Source organism: Neoarius graeffei, chromosome 8 (genome assembly GCF_027579695.1).
Source record: "Neoarius graeffei isolate fNeoGra1 chromosome 8, fNeoGra1.pri, whole genome shotgun sequence".
NCBI lineage: Eukaryota > Metazoa > Chordata > Actinopteri > Siluriformes > Ariidae > Neoarius > Neoarius graeffei.
In genome coordinates, this window is record NC_083576.1 from 2,452,812 (window position 1) to 2,466,629 (window position 13,818).

General features: G+C 42.8%; 1 protein-coding gene across 1 annotated transcript; it reads left to right on the plus strand.

The window, feature by feature from the left end:
* Positions 1-1,090: 1,090 nt before the first annotated feature.
* On the plus strand, positions 1,091-13,600 carry LOC132890398 (alcohol dehydrogenase class-3-like). The gene is made up of 9 exons (XM_060927218.1): positions 1,091-1,108; positions 3,054-3,155; positions 3,352-3,502; positions 7,911-7,998; positions 10,447-10,672; positions 12,419-12,673; positions 12,792-12,924; positions 13,105-13,243; positions 13,576-13,600. The coding sequence occupies exons 1-9, from the start codon at positions 1,091-1,093 to the stop codon at positions 13,598-13,600; spliced, it is 1,137 nt and encodes a 378-aa protein (XP_060783201.1).
* The last annotated feature ends 218 nt before the right edge of the window (positions 13,601-13,818 follow it).

The window sequence follows — 13,818 nt, forward strand, 5'->3', positions numbered from 1 at the left end:
ATGAAGCAAGGGGCGTTTGTTAAAAAAAATCAGGGAGTAGTTACATCTTATATGAGAGCATCTTCACAAAAAATTAGAAGATCCTAAACCCCTAGCCACATTACCAAATAAGATGGCAAAAATGCCCTATTTTAGCCCCCTCGGAAAGGACGTAAGATGTTAAAAAAATTTTTAAAAATTCAGGAACATAATTTTCATCGCAAAATATGTTTCTGTGAACAGATAACAACCCTACAATTACTATGTAATGAGGAAAAAAATCTAACTAGTTTCATATTTCTACTAGGCCCCTTAGAGTTTTAATGAATTTTAAGCGATTTTGGCCAAAATGCCATTTTTGGCTTCCTATTATGCAAAACGTATGTCCTTCAGAGGCTTTCTGGCAACAGATTTGAAAAGAGTGGGTATCATTCAGTAAGAATCTGCACACACAACTTTCTAGATAGCTGCAATAAAAAGTTATGGGTCTCTGAAGTTGGGGAAAGAGCCAATTTCGACGTGGTGTTTTGACAATATTTCAAAAGCCTGTAGTTCCAAAACTACAACATAATTGGGGGCTAATATTTTGCATGTGTGGTACAAACATATGATTCTTGATTAGAGAATTTTTTGAGTAAAATCTGAGACGGTGATGTGGGGGAGTTCCTGAAATTTAGGTGAGTTGGCACGGAATGACCCAAGTAAATGTACTTCGTTACTGTCCACCTCTGCAATCAGACCTGTGTGTACCAGTTTCGCCACACCAAGCAGATGTTTCTCTCACCCTGGCAGGGTTTATTTTGCAATAATGACTAACTCACTGGACATTACCCCTTACATAACACGGTTAATATAAAAGCATACACTTCTGCATACACACTTCTGCACACACACTTCTGCACAGGTAATGTCATGTATGTCATCTCTGTAACTCTAAATGATGCACTACTAAAAATAAGATATTATAATAAATAAAGTGTACATTAACTAGTGTACCCTTTTAACTTATACTGAATGTGCAATAAGTTGTGTGTGTGTGTGTGTGTGTGTGTGTGTGTGTGTGTGTGTTGCTTTTTAAGGGCTTGTAACTAAAGATCTGATTATTTTCAAAATGGGAACTGAGAATAAGGTAGGAACTGATTTATTACTGAAGTTGTTTCTTCTGTTGCTGATGAATGTACCTTATAATATAAAATAATATCTTAATATAAAATGCACTTTTATGACCTAAAATGAACACAATACAGGTAGTCGTCGACTTACGACTGCGTTTGGCTGCGACTGACCGGTCGTAAACCGATCTGGTCGTAAGTCGGCCTATGTTAAATGAATGTAAGTATATTGTGATGTGTAATGATATTGTAATCATCTTAAAGTCTTATTTTATCAACATTTTCTTATTTCATTACCTTGGCTCATTATTTGGTTTAAGTCAAACACTGCATACTACACTGCGTACAGTACAATTCGTATGTGCAAAACAAAAAATACAAAATACAAGTGTGAAAAATAGAAAACATTTTAGTTTGAAACATACCAAAATCCAAATGTAAAACATAGCAAAATACAAAATTTAGTGACCGCTGGCATCACTGGTGCTTGGCTGTGGGTCGTCTACGTCATCATCAGCTGTTGCAGCGCTCGGGCTGGCGGGAGGATTTGCTCGTTTCATAAACCAGGAGCTGGGGCGGAAACTGTATGACGGAGTGAGGGAGCGCGAGAGAGACTGCGCATGTGCCGGGAGCTGGGGCGGAAACTGTTGTACGCGGCGAGAGGCGCTGCTGGGAGCTGGGGCGGAAACTGTTGTATGCGGCGAGAGGCGCTACCGGGAGCTGGGGCGGAAACTGTTGTACGTGGCGAGAGGCGCTACCGGGAGCTGGGGTGGAAACTGTCGTACGTGGCGAGAGGCGCTGCCGGGAGCTGGGGCGGAAACTGTCGTATGCTCAGCTGGGAAACACTTGCCAGTCATAACCAGACGGTCGTAAAGTCAATCGGTCGTAAGTCGACGACTACCTGTAGTTGTTTATGAAAGCAATACACCACTCGAGGATGTGTCTTGCACTGATTTTGTCTCATGTCAAGGTATGAAGTGGAATAAAATCACCATACCTGTGATAAAATCACTGTAACACACACCCTTGAGCAGATTATTGCTTTTATAAAACATCAACAAAAACAATTTGGTAAATCCAGTGTTTAATAAATAATGTACATTAGTATGATTAATAATAATCATTATGAATAATTCTCCTGCTACAGGATGTAGTGTGTTGAACTGGATAGATATTCAATAAGTGGCCACGTGACATCCATGAGAACATTTAGAACGGATCCACGTGTTGTTGTTTTTTCCAGTTAATTTTAATGCACTTATCACTGTGGTCTCGATCATCCAGTGCTGACAGCACAGCAACAGCAACAGCACTGACTATATTCAGTGGAAGGACGGGGAATTGGTGATTTACTCAATGTTTGAGGAATCAAATGTGCACATTAGGATTGTGTGAGATAATGATTTAATTGTTCCTACATGGTTTTAGATTAGATTAGATTAGATTAGATTAGATTAGATTAGATTAGATAAAACTTTATTGATCCCTTTGGGAGGGTTCCCTCAGGGACTGACAATGATGTCCAATGATGTTTACGCTGAGTTTACTATATTAATAATTGTCCAAGTTTGCAGTTACTATGAAAAGACTTGTTAAGATATCTTTTTAAACATATGTTATGAACTCATTGATCATGACCGTAACTGACTGTAGTTAAGTTTGCTGCACTTCACCAAATCACAGTTAATTTGGTAGCAGGTAAATTTAGGGGCATGGGTTCGACAGACATAGAGGTAGTAGTGCAGAGTGCTGACAAAAGTCAGGGGACATGTACTGTAAAACCTGTAACAGACAAGTCGTCATAAAAGATAGTAACTCTACAGAAATTTCAAATCACCTATAAAGGTTCCTCTGCAGGGTTGCAGGGTTCTACACAAACCTGGTGCCTCACTCATGTCTGAGTGGTTTACATATAAACCTAATGACACTCAATAACAGCACCATTCTGTGTGTGTGTTTTAGGTCATCAGGTGTAAAGCAGCTGTTGCGTGGGAACCTGGGAAGCCTCTGTCTGTTGAAGAAGTGGAAGTTGCTCCACCTAAAGACCATGAAGTTAGAATTAAGGTCTGTGTTTCTCCTCAGGACTAACAGGAGAGTGTTCCTTCTGTTCTGTAGAATCTTGGTTATAGCCTCGAGTTTTGAATGCAGCCACTGATTTAAGCTGTGTGTGTGTGTGTGTGTGTGTGTGTGTGTGTGTGTGTGTGTGCGTGTGTGTGTGTGTGTGCGCGCGTGTGTGTGTGTGTTGCATGTGGTTTTGCAGATAGCAGCAAGCGGTGTGTGTCACACAGACTGGACGTTTCTGAATGATTGTGGGAAAGGAGTGAGGACTCTGCCATTTCCCCTCATTCTGGGTCATGAGGCTGCTGGTGTGGTGGAGAGTGTCGGCCCGGGGGTGACCACTGTGCAGCCAGGTACACTGCACACACACCCACTTAAGCCCGTATCTCACTGGACTGTGACAAATTGCGAATGTCATTCTCGAGAGAGTTTCAAAAGTGTCTTGAAACATTCGCGGGGCTTCTCAATTTCCTTGCACGAGTCGCAAAGTGTCGCTTCTTCGTCGCTGAAATTTTTAACATGTTCAAAAAATTCATGCGACAAAATTTCTCTCAAAATAACCACAAATGCATCGCTGGTGTTACAAAGCCGTCACGAACCCTTCTCAAGTCAGTGTCCGTGAGACAGGAAGTGCGAGTTCAGCCAGTTCTCACTGGGCTGCGACAGCCTGCAACTAGTTGGAGACACAACAATTCCGATAAAATATGTGGATATCAAATCAGTGTGATTCCAAGTGAAAATTGTCGCTAATTCGCATATTTTATCGCAATTGTTGTGTCTCCAACTAGTCGCAGGCTGTTGCAGCCCAGTGAGATACTGGCTTTACTTGTTGTCCATCGTAATCTGATGATAATATCCATTTTTCTCCTGTAATGGTAGGTTCTAAGACCAGTGTTGTAGTCGAGTCACTAAACCTCAAGTCCGAGTCCAGTCCCGAGTTCCCAGTGTTCAAGTCCGAAGTTCAAGTCATTACAGAATATTTCGAGTCGAGTCCAAGTTGAGTCCATAATTGATCTGAGTCGAGTCCGAGAACAAGACTCCAGCTGCACCATATGATGGTGGCTGTTGCTGCCTTTATGTGAAAGCGTCTCTGCTACTGTGTTGGACTAACGTTACCGTGCAACTGCCCCATTTTAGTGAATAGGTTACAGATAAAAAGCTTGTTCATCGCTCAGCAAGCCCCGCTCACTATCAACAGGGCAAATAACATGAGAGAGGGTGAACACTCACTAGTTCATCACTCAGCAAGCCCCGCCCACTATCAACAGCGCAATGAACATCGTGTGTCACTTCCTTCTCTGGGTGGAGTCTTGCCAAATGGTGATTGAAGTTCGAGGTCGTCCCCGTCGTCTCCTCGATAGTTCTTCTACATTTGGAACACACAGCAGTGCATTTTTTCCCACTGCACGAGAAGTCTGTATAAGCAACGCGGACAATCCTAGGGGCGTCTCTCCAGGCATTTTAGTGCCATTAACGTTAGTTTGTTCCTGAACATGACGTATGAACAGGTGAATGTGCATTCTCTTGCACGAAATTAGTATAAAAATCAATGTGGATATAAATATCTTATGCCAAATTATTATGGCATGTTACAAAAAATAAAGAAAAAACCTGAGTCCTCGTCTCCAATTTACAAGTCCAAATGCAGTTAATGCACAAGTCTGAGTCATCAGTGCTCAAGTCCAAGTCAAGTCATGAGTCCTTAAAAGTAGGGCACGAGTCAGACTCAAGTACTACAAGCCTGTCTAAGACACCTAACCACTCTAATCATCTAGTCCCAGAACCCCATGTTGTGTTACAGGTGGGGTATTTATCAGTGATAGTGGTGGTAGCTGTATAGTCTGGTGTGTTCTTCTTCAGTTTCTTATGCTATCTCCTTCTAGTCCTGTTCTCTTCTTCCACTGTACGCATCCCACTAACAATGAGCCGCTGCCAGGTGTCACAGTCAGCAGATTCACTCTGCAGGTTCTCAGATCTTATATAGCACTTCTTTAGTGAAAGGTTCACCTGATCTTTATACCTTTTCTTCTGCCTACCTGCTGAACCTTGACCATGAGGCCCCTGACTGTTGGTCCTGGGGAGTCTGATGACATGACCTACCCAGCATAGCTGTACTAACTCCATTGACATTTAGTCCTGGGTGTGACTTTAAACTGCAACCAGTGGTAAGTCTCAGGTCCAGGTGGACTTGAGTACTGGGGAAAGTGGAGTTACCGCTTAATCACCATTGCTCCCAGGTCTGCTCTGACCCAGAGTGGTAGCACCTGCCTGGGTTCCAGCTATGGGTTAAATAATACATCACCAATAAGGTGCTGGCAGCTGTGCACTTTTCAGTGCAGTGTGGCAGATGAACCCAACAGGGTCAATGGCACACCACCAGATGGCATGCGGAAGAGCCACTCAAATGGCCAATGGATGGCATCACTTGGCAAGTCAGTTGTCACTGCAGGGCAACTTCTATACCCATCAAGTCTGTGGCACATTTGTGCACCACTTGACATCAGGTCCAGAGGTCCAAAGAGACAACACAATGGGGACATGACATTGTTTGTCTTACCTTACTGTGCAAGGCACTTCGCTAGGAGAGAATAGTATATCAGAGCTCACAAGCCCAGGCATTCCATGGTGGCTCAGCCAGGCCATATGTGCCACCCCTGTGGACAGCTCTGTCACTCTGGTGTGGGCCTTTTGGCCCAGCTGCATTTCTGTGTGTCCTAATGAAGCAGTCATCATCACTAGCGATGGACAGCTGATGATAACTAACCCCATTTCCAGAAAAGTTGGGATATTTTCCAAAATGCAATAAAAACAAAAATCTGTGATTTGTTAATTCACGTCAACTTTTATTGAAGTAACAAAAGTACAAAGAAAATATTTTCAATAGTTTTACTGATCAACTTAATTGTAATTTGTAAATATGAACAAAGTTAGAATTCAATGCCTGCAACACACTCAAAAAAAGTTGGGACAGAGAATCAGACATTTACTATTGTGTTACATCACCTTTCCTTTAATAACTCTTTTTAATTGTAGGGGATCTGAGGATGCTAATTGTTGTACTTTTGCAATTGGAATTTTTGTCCATTTTTGCTTGATACAAGACTTCAGCTGCTCAACATTCCGTAGTCGCCGTTGTCAGATTCTCCTCTTCATGATGAACCGTACATTCTCAGTAGAAGACAGATCTGGACTGGCAGCAGACCAGTCAAGCACATGCACTCTGTGTCTACAAAGCCACACTGTTGTAGCCCATGCAAAATGTGGCCTGACATTGTCCTGCTCAAATAAGCATGGACTACCCGGGATATGTCTCTCTAAAATCCCAATATATCCCCCAATATATCAATGATACCTTCACACACATGTAACTCCCCCATGCTGCGGGCACTGACCCCCCCCCATACCATCACAGATGCTACCTTTGCACCCCTCTGATAACAAAATCAATGACAAAATCAATGGTTGTGTTCACCTTTGGCACTAAGAACTTGATGTCTGGTTTTCCCCAAAATGAGTTGAAATGTGACTCGTTTGACCACAGCACATGCTTCCACTGTCTTTTGGTCCATCTGAGATGAGTTCAGGCCCAGAGAAATCAGCAGTGTTTCTCTATAGAATTGATGAATGGCTTCCTCCTTGTGTAATACAGTTTCAGGTTGCATTTCTGGATGCAGCAGCAGACGGTGTTAAGTGATGACGGTTTTCCAAAGTCCTCCTGAGCCCATGTGGTTATATTTGTCACATTAGCATGACCCTTTCTCAGGCAGTGCCACCTGAGGGCTCAAAGGTCATGCACATTCAACAGTGGTTTCCGACCTCACCCTTTACGCACTGAGATGTCTCCAAATTCCCTGAATCTTTTCACAATATTATGGACTGTAGATTTTGAAAGACCTAAAATCTTGTGTTGAGAAATGTTCTTTTTGAATGTACAAGCAATTCTCTCATGAATTTTAGAACAAAGCAGTGAGCCACACCTCATTCTTGCTTGCAAACACTGAGTCTTTGGTGCTGCTCCTTTTAAACCCAGTCATGCTATCATTTAACCTGTTTATTGTGGAATCTGGGGCGGCATGGGGGTGTGGTGGTTAGCGCTGTTGCCTCACAGCAAGAAGGTCCAGGTTCGAGCCCCATGGCCGGCGAGGGCCTTTCTGTGCGGAGTTTGCATGTTCTCCCCGTGTCCGCGTGGGTTTCCTCCGGGTGCTCCGGTTTCCCCCACAGTCCAAAGACATGCAGGTTAGGTTAACTGGTGACTCTAAATTGAGTGTAGATGTGAATGTGAGTGTGAATGGTTGTCTGTGTCTATGTGTCAGCCCTGTGATGACCTGGCGACTTGTCCAGGGTGTACCCCGCCTTTCGCCCGTAGTCAGCTGGGATAGGCTCCAGCTTGCCTGCGACCCTGTAGACAGGATAAAGCGGCTACAGATGATGAGATTTTTGTTTTTATTGCATTTTGGAAAATATCCCCACTTTTCTGGAAATGGGGTTAATATTTGTGTGATTGTGGCCTCAGTGCTTCTGCAGTTGGTCTGGTAAGTATGCCAGTAAGAGGCACAAGATCACAGCAGGTGAGTCTCAGGATAAGCTTCAGACATCCAACATTATGTGGAAGCACTGAAGGTCCTCCAGACTTCCAGACCCCCAGCTGTAGAGGAGGGCTGGTATACAGACAGTGTGGGAAACAGCAACCTTGGTGTGTAGGTGGAGATTATTTTTCTGAAAGACCTGATTAATTTTGAATCTTCTTCTTCTTCCCTCCAGGAGATCATGTGATCCCTGTCCTCCTACCTTACTGTGATGAGTGTCAGTTCTGTCTGAGTCCAAAGACAAACTTGTGCACAAAGAACAGGTGAGGACTTTGTTTTTGTTGATTTTTTTTTAAATCCAATTAAAACCCCTGATCAACACAACTAAACTCTAGAAACTCCATCTTTATGACTGCAACATAATTATTTTCTGAGCATATCATATACAACCCCGATTCCAAAAAAGTTGGGACAAAGTACAAATTGTAAACAAAAACGGAATGCAATAATTTACAAATCTCAAAAATTGATATTGTATTCACAATAGAACAAAGACAACATATCAAATGTTGAAAGTGAGCCATTTTGAAATTTCATGCCAAATATTGGCTCATTTGAAATTTCATGACAGCAACACATCTCAAAAAAGTTGGGACAGGGGCAATAAGAGGCTGGAAAAGTTAAAGGTACAAAAAAGGAACAGCTGGAGGACCAAATTGCAACTCATTAGGTCAATTGGCAATAGGTCATTAACATGACTGGGTATAAAAAGAGCATCTTGGAGTGGCAGCGGCTCTCAGAAGTAAAGATGGGAAGAGGATCACCAATCCCCCTAATTCTGCGCCGACAAATAGTGGAGCAATATCAGAAAGGAGTTCGACAGTGTAAAATTGCAAAGAGTTTGAACATATCATCATCTACAGTGCATAATATCATCAAAAGATTCAGAGAATCTGGAAGAATCTCTGTGCGTAAGGGTCAAGGCTGGAAAACCATACTGGGTGCCCGTGATCTTCGGGCCCTTAGACGGCACTGCATCACATACAGGCATGCTTCTGTATTGGAAATCACAAAATGGGCTCAGGAATATTTCCAGAGAACATTATCTGTGAACACAATTCACCGTGCCATCCGCCGTTGCCAGCTAAAACTCTATAGTTCAAAGAAGAAGCCGTATCTAAACACGATCCAGAAGCGCAGACGTCTTCTCTGGGCCAAGGCTCATTTAAAATGGACTGTGGCAAAGTGGAAAACTGTTCTGTGGTCAGACGAATCAAAATTTGAAGTTCTTTATGGAATTCAGGGACGCCGTGTCATTCGGACTAAAGAGGAGAAGGACGACCCAAGTTGTTATCAGTGCTCAGTTCAGAAGCCTGCATCTCTGATGGTATGGGGTTGCATTAGTGTGTGTGGCATGGGCAGCTTACACATCTGGAAAGACACCATCAATGCTGAAAGGTATATCCAGGTTCTAGAGCAGCATATGCTCCCATCCAGACGACGTCTCTTTCAGGGAAGACCTTGCGTTTTCCAACATGACAATGCCAAACCACATACTGCATCAATTACAGCATCATGGCTGCGTAGAAGAAGGGTCCGGGTACTGAACTGGCCAGCCTGCAGTCCAGATCTTTCACCCATAGAAAACATTTGGCGCATCATAAAATGGAAGATACGACAAAAAAGACCTAAGACAGTTGAGCAACTAGAATCCTACATTAGACAAGAATGGGTTAACATTCCTATCCCTAAACTTGAGCAACTTGTCTCCTCAGTCCCCAGACGTTTACAGACTGTTGTAAAGAGAAAAGGGGATGTCTCACAGTGGGAAACATGGCCTTGTCCCAACTTTTTTGAGATGTGTTGTTGTCATGAAATTTAAAATCACCTAATTTTTCTCTTTAAATGATACATTTTCTCAGTTTAAACATTTGATATGTCATCTATGTTCTATTCTGAATAAAATATGGAATTTTGAAACTTCCACATCACTGCATTCCGTTTTTATTTACAATTTGTACTTTGTCCCAACTTTTTTGGAATCAGGGTTGTAATATTTGAATATTTTAAATCTTGTTACTGTCAAGGTTATTTTCTTCTAAATCTAGAAGAAAAATGCATTACAGCACAGTGAAATTCCATCCATAGCTGTGTTTCTGTAAAGCTGTGCTATGATAATGTCTCATCTCATCTCATTATCTGTAGCTGCTTTATCCTGTTCTACAGGGTCGCAGGCAAGCTGGAGCCTATCCCAGCTGACTACGGGCGAAAGGCGGGGTACACCCTGGACAAGTCGCCAGGTCATCACAGGGCTGACACATAGACACAGACAACCATTCACACTCACATTCACACCTACGCTCAATTTAGAGTCACCAGTTAACCTAACCTGCATGTCTTTGGACTGTGGGGGAAACCGGAGCACCCGGAGGAAACCCACGCGGACACGGGGAGAACATGCAAACTCCGCACAGAAAGGCCCTCGCCGGCCACGGGGCTCGAACCCGGACCTTCTTGCTGTGAGGCGACAGCACTAACCACTACACCACCGTGCCGCCCCGCTATGATAATGTATATTATTAAAATGAGTATATCAATAGAATTGAATTGAAGATATAATTTCAGGAATGAGTAGTGTATTGTATTTCTCCTCACTGCTCTCAGTTTTCTCACTGGAGGTTTAAATAGTGACCCTGACAATAAGATTACTCACTGATTATACTGATTTTTTTTTTTATCTCTCTAACTGTCTGTCTGTCTGTCTCTCTCAGGGAGAAGCTTCAGCAGTGTGTGCTAGCTGATGGTACGAGTCGTTTCACCTGTAAGGGTCAGCAGGTGTATCAGTTTTCTGGTGTGAGCACTTTCTCCGAATACACCGTCGTTCCTGAATACAACGTCGCTAAGATTCACCGAGATGCACCGCTGGATAAAGTGTGTCTCCTCGGCTGTGGGGTGGCTACAGGATACGGAGCAGCACTAAATTCGGCCAAAGTAAGTGTGTGTGTGTGTGTGTGTTTCAACAACGTTTAATAAGTAACCTGAGCATGCGATTAAATACTGTAGTTTGAGAATATTACGTTACTGATTAATCCGCTCAGCCACCTCACAGAGGACTTTAAACTCCTGAGTCATGGTGAGATACGTTCAATTTTTATGAACTCAGTGCTGTACTGACACACACTTTTTTTTTTTAAATAAACTCCATGATATGGAGTTGCAGACTTAATTTAACCCCCCACTGCTCTGTAAAGCAAGGTGACCCTCAGGGATCAGTTTTATTTACTATTTATATGGTGGCAATTTATAAGTGGGCCACCTCTGTCCATGAGCTTGTGGTCAGACAGCTCTATCCACAAACCTGTGGTCACCCGACTCTAACCATGAGCTTGTGGACAAACAGCTTTATTCCTGAATCCATGGTCTGACATAGCCTGGGCCCGCCCATCCTAAGTGTGACGCAACACGAGGACCTGTTGCGAACTTAGTCTGGCAAGGCAAGCTATCTACAGCTTTTCCAAGCTCCGGACTGTCCAGTTCAGTACCCGGACCCTTCTTCTACGCAGCCATGATGCTGTAATTGATGCAGTATGTGGTTTGGCATTGTCATGTTGGAAAATGCAAGGTCTTCCCTGAAAGAGACGTCGTCTGGACGGGAGCATATGTTGCTCTAGAACCTGGATATACCTTTCAGCATTGATGGTGTCTTTCCAGATGTGTAAGCTGCCCATGCCACACGCACTAATGCAACCCCATACCATCAGAGATGCAGGCTTCTGAACTGAGCGCTGATAACGACTTGGGTCGTCCTTCTCCTCTTTAGTCCGAATGACACGGCGTCCCTGATTTCCATAAAGAACTTCAAATTTTGATTCGTCTGACCACAGAACAGTTTTCCACTTTGCCACAGTCCATTTTAAATGAGCCTTGGCCCAGAGAAGACATCTGCGCTTCTGGATCATGTTTAGATACGGCTTCTTTTTTGAACTATAGAGTTTTAGCTGGCAACGGCGGATGGCACGGTGAATTGTGTTCACAGATAATGTTCTCTGGAAATATTCCTGAGCCCATTTTGTGATTTGCAATACAGAAGCATGCCTGTATGTGATGCAGTGCCGTCTAAGGGCCCGAAGATCACGGGCACCCAGTATGGTTTTCCAGCCTTGACCCTTACGCACAGAGATTCTTCCAGATTCTCTGAATCTTTTGATGATATTATGCACTGTAGATGATGATATGTTCAAACTCTTTGCAATTTTACACTGTCGAACTCCTTTCTGATATTGCTCCACTATTTGTCGGTGCAGAATTAGGGGGATTGGTGATCCTCTTCCCATCTTTACTTCTGAGAGCTGCTGCCACTCCAAGATGCTCTTTTTATACCCAGTCATGTTAATGACCTATTGCCAATTGACCTAATGAGTTGCAATTTGGTCCTCCAGCTGTTCCTTTTTTGTACCTTTAACTTTTCCAGCCTCTTATTGCCCCTGTCCCAACTTTTTTGAGATGTGTTGCCGTCATGAAATTTCAAATGAGCCAATATTTGGCATGAAATTTCAAAATGTCTCACTTTCGACATTTGATATGTTGTCTATGTTCTATTGTGAATACAATATCAGATTTTGGGATTTGTAAATTATTGCATTCCGTTTTTATTTACAATTTGTACTTTGTCCCAACTTTTTTGGAATCGGGGTTGTATTTACTAAACCTTGTGGTTGTTCCTCCCCGCTTCTGTAGGTGGAGCATGGTTCTGTCTGTGCCGTGTTCGGTTTGGGAGCCATCGGTCTCGCCACGGTGATGGGCTGTAAAGCTGCCGGAGCCTCCAGGATCATCGGTGTCGACATCAACGCGGAGAAATGTGAAGTTGCCAAGAAGTTCGGTGTCACTGACTTTGTGAACCCTAACGATCACAGCAAACCCATTCAGAAGGTGCTGATGGAGATGACGAGTGGAGGAGTGGACTACAGCTTCGAGTGTGTGGGGAACGTCACACTTATGGTGGGTTTGAGGTTGATTCATGAGCCATCCGCTACAGACGTCAGCTGTACTATCAACTATAGACAGATGAGAATGTGCAGATTCAGACTCTGATGAAAATGTGTTTTGTCTCAACTAGAGGGCAGCATTTGAGAGCTGCAATACTGCCTGGGGAACCTGTGTGATTGTGGGATGGACTGAAAACAACCTGATCTTGGTGTCCCCTAAGGACCTCTTATTGGGACGAACGCTTAAAGGATCCTTCTTGGGTGGTAAGAGACGAGCAATTTATCACGTAGATACTCACAGCTTCGTAACATCTATTCATATTAAACTTCTGGTTTAAAAATCTGAAGGCAAAATCCACAACAAAAAAATAACGAATATGGCTGAAAGTGCATTGGATGTATGGATATATCCATATTGTTTTTTTTTCTGTGTGTACTGAACAGGATGGAAGAGTGTGTGTAGTGTACCCAAACTGGTGGAGGACTACATGAACAGTCGAATCTTGCTGGATGAGTTTGTGACACACACGCTCCCTCTGAAGGAGATTAACCACGCCTTCGAACTCATGATCAACGGGAAAAGGTCTGAGTCACATAACCATAATACGACCAATAGAACTTATTTATTCAGTGGGATTAATTTTACTTCCTGCACAGCAAACTACACGTCAGATTCCCTTTGATTAGCTCGTTTCTAATCACCTAGTAATATTTTTATAAACAGTTATATTTACATCCCTTTACAGCTTACATTCTTTACGTTTTAGTTCAGTTTGACTGACTGAAAAGTTGTTTGCTGATTAAATGTGTTATAATTAAAATGAGCACAAAATGATGACAATTTATAAAAAATGAAAGCTGAATATAAAGAAAAAAGTCACTTATCCAACTTATCACTGACTTTTTCTTTCTCAGTGTTCGGTCGGTGATAAAAATGTGAGCCGTGAACCTCGAATCTCAGTTCTTTAACCATGAAGACATAAAATCAGTCACCATGACAACAGACTCATTACCCAGTGGGCCTCAGAGCTGCTGGTCCTTCTGTAAAGTTTAAAGGAAACACCGTGATGAAGATGGAAACTCAGGACAGAAGATGTGTCTGTGTGTTAATGCTGAAATAAAAATCAAACTTTTTGTTGAAATAAAAAAATGAAACTA